This window comes from Apaloderma vittatum, unplaced genomic scaffold, assembly GCF_000703405.1.
Source record: "Apaloderma vittatum isolate BGI_N311 unplaced genomic scaffold, ASM70340v1 scaffold2272, whole genome shotgun sequence".
Taxonomy (NCBI): Eukaryota; Metazoa; Chordata; class Aves; order Trogoniformes; family Trogonidae; genus Apaloderma; species Apaloderma vittatum.
Window position 1 is genome coordinate 2,938 of NW_009705099.1, and position 6,866 is coordinate 9,803.

The following is a 6,866-nucleotide window of genomic DNA, read 5'->3' on the forward strand; positions in this document are numbered from 1 at the left end:
ATCACACGGAGCAAAAGCAAACATGCCCACGAACCTGTTTTGCAGTTTCTCTGAGCCAATCTTTTATATCCTCTTCCTTAAGAGAGCAGCCAATGAACACAAGGAAGCACTCCTGCTGGCTGCCGCAATCTCTGCTATCGCTTCTCAAATCAGGAGGAGTCGGCCCCTCCTGAACAGGCACGAGGCTCAGGGAGTTCGATGATGTGTTGTGACACACTTCAATCACTTTATCGGAATCTAAAAAGGAGGAGACGGAAGAAAGGAGGGTCCCAATAATTGTTAACTTCATTTAGCATCAACACATCAGCGCAGGAAATACAGTACATGAAAGAAAAGTAAAAAATCAAATATGTAGACGCGCAGTGCAATCACAAGACAATGCATAAGTAGTAAATTTGCCCTCACCTGAAAACTTAACTTTGCCCATGATGTGATAAATGTTTCCAGAAAAAGGACTCGGCTTGAGCAATGACTTAATCGCTGTTTGAAATAGAAGACAAACAGATTATCTCACTTATTTTTCTCCTCCCTGGTATAACTTCTGGTCAGACCTACGCTACAGGTCTCTAAATCCACATCCTAGTGCTTCGAGGGGGGAAAAAAGCTGCGGCGTCCCCCGGAGCCCCACTACGTACCATTTCTATTTGATCTCGGTTCTTTGCTATGGGGTAGGTGGGAAATAACATGTTTTTTGGCAGAATGAACGCTTACAGTGTGTGTGGAAAGTAAAGTGGTGCTCCTTAACACTGTTTTGCTAAGGAAAGAAGGAAAGGCATGATTATATATCTAACTCTAGTAGCCTAACACAGAGTTGAGCTGATTTTCTAGTAACTACAAAGAATTATTTGGCATAAAAAGCAGAAGCTGATGGTATTCCGACACTACTAAATAAAATTAAACATAAACCAAAAAGCAAATGTATGAAGAGAAGTGTCTCAGTCTCTAGAAACAAAAAATTAAATTAGACTTTCATGTGAACAAAATCATGGGTCATTTTTCCAGAGCAGACACTGAAGCAGATAATTTAATGTACTTTAAGGAAGGAAAGCTGAATTTTCAATTAAAAGTTTACTTCAGCAGTAATTAAATAACTGGTGCTACGTCAGTGCCTTCCTTCCCCTCTATCCCCCAGTATTTGGATTTAAATCAAGTCAGTCAAAGTTCATTCGTACCTTTACATTTGGTCACAAATCGTGTTTTTTCTAGAGGACGATTAAACCACACACAGATCTGAACCATGGGAGGGAAGACAGACCCAGCTCCGTATTTGCCTTCATACCTTGAGACAAAAACCAAACATAGACCTTCAACGTACAGCAAACATGCGACTGTGCTCTTCAACTAACAAATTTGAAAGGAACATCTATTATTTCACCACTGGTAAGCCCTGCTCACAGGGAAAAAAAAAAAAGTTTTCTTCCCTGAAATGCAATATTAACAGTATGAAGTTGTTCAAAGCGCTCAGGACTCCTTTTGATGCTCTTCCTGCTCCATTTTTGTTTCCTTACGTACTATGTACGTATTATTCTTGCGTACTATCATCAAATTGATTAACAGCTGTCCAAAAGTTTTAAACACTTTCTTTTCCTGCTTTCTCTCCTTTTGGCTCCGTGCAATCCACAGGCAGCTCTGACATCCCAAGTTTCGTGCCAGTTTACTTTGAGGAGCCTTCCAAGCAAGAATTACAAATCAAAAAAGATAGGTGCAAGGCACGGGAAATAAATCATGCTTCCAGCCTTATAAACTAGAAAACTGGGAGTTAGAGAGGGGGTGACAGGTTTATATTTTCTGCCAAATAGGTGCAGCACAGATAACTGCAACAAGATGCGTAAAGAACCCCGACCCATGAAAATGGTCGCTCGCTACGGAACGGAAAGCTCGGGAACCACGTATTGTTGTGCCAAGATTGTCAATAAGAGTGCTGGGTTTTGTGAATAATTGTTCTGTTAATCGCTCGACTGACATAGCAAGTTCATTCCAGTAAGGCTGAATAGCTGTCAGAACGAAATTACGCTCGTCATTATTGACCTCACCCATCCTGATCCTTCCCAGCTTATTCCCAGAGGGTTCTTCTCTATTCTTCTGAAAAGCAACAGCAATCTTGCCGTTGACTTAAATGGTGTCCAGAAAGGATCCTTTTCGCCATAAAAGGACAGCAATTGTCTATCTACTATGAATACTCATCAGCTCTCTTTTAAAAATGATTTACAAAGCTATTGCCTGTTCCAAAAGAGTAGTCTTGGGGAAAAAAAAAAAAAAGTATAAATTAAGTTACTGAGACTTTTTAATCTTCATGTCAATTAGAAAAATAGTTTTAGTATTTCTCATTCTAGATACTTGCCAGCCAGGATACATTAAATATCGAGCTCTCATCATCTGCGGATTTGAAAAACTGCTTTCTGAAAGAATTAACTCAATGTCCTCGTTCCTATAAAGAGATAAAAATGAAGATTTTTAATTTTATAAGTTGAATAAGATGGCTATTTATTTACATAAATGAGAACGTGTTAATCACAGTAAAAATAAAAGCATTTTTTTCCCGAGTATGACAGTAACATAAGTCATAACCTGCAAACAAAAACTTTAGTTTCCTAATCGCTGTATTTATATGACCACAAATGTAAAGGGAAGATGCCTTTTGCTTGAGAGGCAATTAAGAAATATCTGCACCTTCCTTCTATAAGTTACCAGAGTAACACAAGAGAAGAGAAGTTTCTAAGCACACGTTTCCCATGTGCCAAAAGCGCCAGATACGGGAGGGTGATGAACCTTACCTCGTTACAACTCCATTTTCTGCCAAGATGAACGAAACGGCAGGATTCGCCGCTCGGATGAGGCTCTGCAGTTGCACGAGGAGTGGGTGCCTCTGCTCCGTAGCATGACTTGTGAAAACCACGTTACTCACCAGCCCTGCACAAGGCAATCAGAGGATAGTTTACACAAGTCAGACAGACACCAGCGACTAACGAACGATTGAGTAACACAACGGCTATTCTTATTTTCCTTCCCTCTCGCTACGTTAATGTCACTTAGGAAAATAAAAAAACAAACAGCAAACCAACAAAACCAAGCAAGGAACCCTTCATCTCTTGCCCGCCCAGCAAACCCAGAAGCCCATCTGACTTCACACGTGAACGCTGGGGAAGAATGAAACGTGGGATTATCGTTCACCCTTTCTTTTGTGACCACGTGCAGAGGGCAGCCAGTCCAGCTGCCCTTTGTGCCACAACCCGCGGACACGCAGGAGTGACACCTCCCGAAGGAAACAACCCTCTTAGGTCACTGGAATGACTCGAGGGGGGAAAAAGGCAGGATGTTGTAATCGGTGGGCTCTCGTGCTTCAGTGAAAATAAACTTGCCAAAAAAATTGAAAATTAACAACACAAGTCTTGCCATTCACTGAAGGCAACTCACCCGATGAGGAAAGCCTGCTTTGCCAAAAACACAGCTATACCAGGTCGAGACATTTTTCTTTCACGTAACAGAAGTAATTTAGACTCAGTTGATAAAAAGAATCCATGAATTAGAAGAATAAATTCATACAAGAATCAATCTAAAGGTACTAAATTTTTACTAAAAGTACTAAATTTTAGAGCCTCTTGGTCACTTCGTTGTGTAGAAAGATACGCTCAACAGCTAAGAATCAGTATTTCGGACTCTGACAGTTGTCATTTAAACCAAAAGAAGGGTTTGGGTTGTGGAGTTTTTTTGTCTCTATTTTTAAAAAAAGACCTCAAAATGGTATTCAGATATTCAGACAGCACAATACATCAAAAAAAGATAACGGGAAGAAAAAAACCTAATGGGATAAGTGTTTGTCCCAAGCCTCCGTTTCCAAAAAGACTCAGCTGTGTCACCAGAAGAGCAATTCCTATCTCAGACTTGACAGCATCCCTTCACCTCGCACCTAGTGCCACCAATTTCACTGAAGAAAGAGTTACACTTCTGCAGCAAAAACCTTTCCGAGACTCGAGGACGGCATCATAGTCTACACATTACACCGGCTGGCTCGCCAGCTATGAGACAAGTTTTGTGCAAAACGAGAACCGACCGCTGCTACTGCAGAAGGCAAATCAGAAATAACGCCCCAGCGCCCACAGCCGTCGAGCCTTGGGCACTGGAAGGGATGTCCCTACGGAAAAAAATGGGAGAAGACGTATCACACCTATCCAAGCTCAGCGTTGCAGGCTATCCGCTTTCCAGTTATACCAAGAAGTTAACACCAGGATGAATTTCATCTCAAAGAGACGGCAGTGCCAACACTTTGGGACTCGCCAGGATGTCAGCATCTGTCAGAAACGCTGTTTCTTTGCTCAAGGTGTGCAGCTCATTTCGGACACTTTCTTGTAACCCTAAATACTACAGGACAGAACAGGAAACACAGGAACAACCGAGCCAGGACGCAGCTCCCCTGCCCCCAGCTCGTCACTACTGAAAGGAATGAAGCTCTCAACATGATCTGCTGCCTACAGTTATTCCTGGTCTTTACAGAAGTCATTAAAAACCACTAATCCTTGCAGAGGCTCCTTTACACCAAAATTTCTATACCAAATATTTCCAGGGTACTTACATTATACCATATGCTACTTGCAGCAGTAAGTCTCTCAAGCGTGAATTTTAATAACGGCCCAAGCAAATTTCCATCGCTCGTATTTCACTTTTTCTGATCTCCCACAGAAGTTTCCGCTCCAATTGCAGAAACACCAAAGTTCCCTCCAACGTACAGATCCTCTTGAGAGAGATGGGGTGGATGGTGGGGGAGAACAGCGAGCACGCTCAGAAATTTAAGTTACAGGCATGCCTGAAATTATTGTGTAGATCACGTAATTGAGATGAAAAGTATGAATACGCTAATCAACAACCACCATGCTGTGTGCTACCAACAGTGGGGTGTTGTTTCTTTTCCTTCATAACCCCAAACTCCATATTAATTTAAAAGTCAACTTTAATTAAACACACAGCCATAATTTCTGTGAAGTTGGCACAGAACAATGAGGCCGCTGCGCAACTCGAACGCTACGAAGCATACGTTACAGTTAAAAGCACGATGCCTTGGAGAGAAAAGCTAATTGTCAAGGGCTAAGCTGGCAAAATTCAAGAAGACTCAAGGAATAAAATACTGAGGAAATCAGAAACCTATGAACCTTCTCTCTCTTCTCCATCACTCCCCACTTCATTTGTGCTTGTCTAAGGGGAATAGCTTTCGGGCACTGTCTGTCCTTCTTGCTGGTAAACTCCCACGCAGCCTTGGAATCAAGAGAAGAGCGCTCAGAGCCTGGGGAACCTGCGAGCTTTGGCTCTGCCCACACCTTTTCAGCAGTGCCAGGATCCCACAGTAATTGGCCCTGGGTTAGCAGGTCCGCGAGACCGAGTTGATGGGCAGGTATCCAGAGGAGAAATAGCTTTCTGAGAACTGTAAGATGCCTACATGGCTTCAGGAACAAATAATTTTGACCTTTTCCAGTTCAACTGTGACTGCCATCTCTGTTTCTCCTGCATTTTGAAGACCACCCAGTACTTATTTATACACTCATCTAAAGAAAAAAAAAACAATAAAAAAAAAAATCTTTGCAGCCTGGGGAATAGCACGTCAATAGAAGCAGTAAAGAAACAGGAGGGATAGATTAAAAATACGTTTGCTTTACAACAATAATGTATATATGGGTATATTTAACAATGGTGATGTCTTGATCTGTAAATCAGCTTCATATACAACACAAGAGATGCCAACGTGCCCTTAGACTTCTGTCGTCTTACAGCTTCTGTGCAAGAAACGGAGTTGGGGGGCTGGGAAATTTTTTTTTAAAAAGCATATTTGGAAGAAGTGAGACAAAGGGAAATTACAGCACTCAGAGGCAAGTATGGGGTTTTCTTAAATTTAAACAAGTACGCTGCTAATACGTGTAGGTATCCCTTTCTTAGAGAAAATCACACAACAGAAGAGGCACAAAAACCAGCAGCAAAAAGCTAATCCTGCTCACTCGTAAAATTTGCAAGGTAAACAAGGTGAGTATCCAAAAAGTCTAATTAATTCCTACTTGCCTGCCCCCACGTTTGGTTTTCCTTACACCCGCATTGCGAGCTTCTGTTTTCAGATTTGTACACCAATGTCTTGGCCCGACGATGCTACAGGAGCCCAAAATATTAATATCGGGGTGCATGACACAGAAAAGTAGAGCAATTATCTCTCAAAGCAAACGTCTCGTTAAATATTGTTAGTGTGGCACCAGCAACGAAGCCTCAACCACGCGGAATTCTCTGCTACACACAGGATACGATTCTGCATTGGTCTGGAAAGTTGAAAAGCGTACCCCATCTCAGTTCAAAGCATACTTTTCCTCTCCCAACTCGTTGCACAAAAATTGCCCCTATTCATGCGAAACAATGTGCTTTACAGGAACAGACCTCTAGGCTATCTAATGTCACATTCTGTATCTGAAAACGAGACAACAAAACCTTGTGACATGCCGAAGTAATTCAGTGCCAGAAGAACATTCTTCAAACCTCCGGTATTTTTCCTTCTTTCAGGGTTGGGCCCATAGGAAAATGAGCTATAGTTGTCCCGAGCGTTTCCCAGTTCCTCCTCAAACAATGAAAAACTCTCACCAAACCAGGTCTGTACAACCGGCTTTAAAAACAAGATAGCTTTGAGTATTTTTATTTTTATTCTATCTCATGACAAGAAGGCAAGTCCACACTCTTAACTTTTCAATCATTATTGACACTTCATTATTTTCTTCATAGAATCACAGACTGGCCTAGGCTGGAAGGGACCTTAGAGATCATCTAATCCAACCTCCTGTCACGGGCAGGGACGTCTCTCAACTAGATCAGGCTACTCAAGGCTCCGTCCAACCTGGCCTTGA

The 6,866-nt window shown here is 41.9% G+C and overlaps 1 protein-coding gene across 1 annotated transcript in view; it reads right to left on the minus strand.

Moving 5' to 3' along the window:
* Nucleotides 1-6,866, minus strand: part of LOC104270789 (chromosome unknown open reading frame, human C20orf194) — a gene marked incomplete at both ends in the record, with an annotated part of 44,093 nt that overhangs the window by 2,229 nt on the left and 34,998 nt on the right. Inside the window, 5 exons of the mRNA XM_009865254.1 lie at nt 35-237; nt 406-480; nt 1,173-1,279; nt 2,342-2,428; nt 2,775-2,910. Coding sequence (XP_009863556.1) covers nt 35-237; nt 406-480; nt 1,173-1,279; nt 2,342-2,428; nt 2,775-2,910 — 608 coding nt within the window. The remainder of the gene's footprint in view (nt 1-34; nt 238-405; nt 481-1,172; nt 1,280-2,341; nt 2,429-2,774; nt 2,911-6,866) is intronic.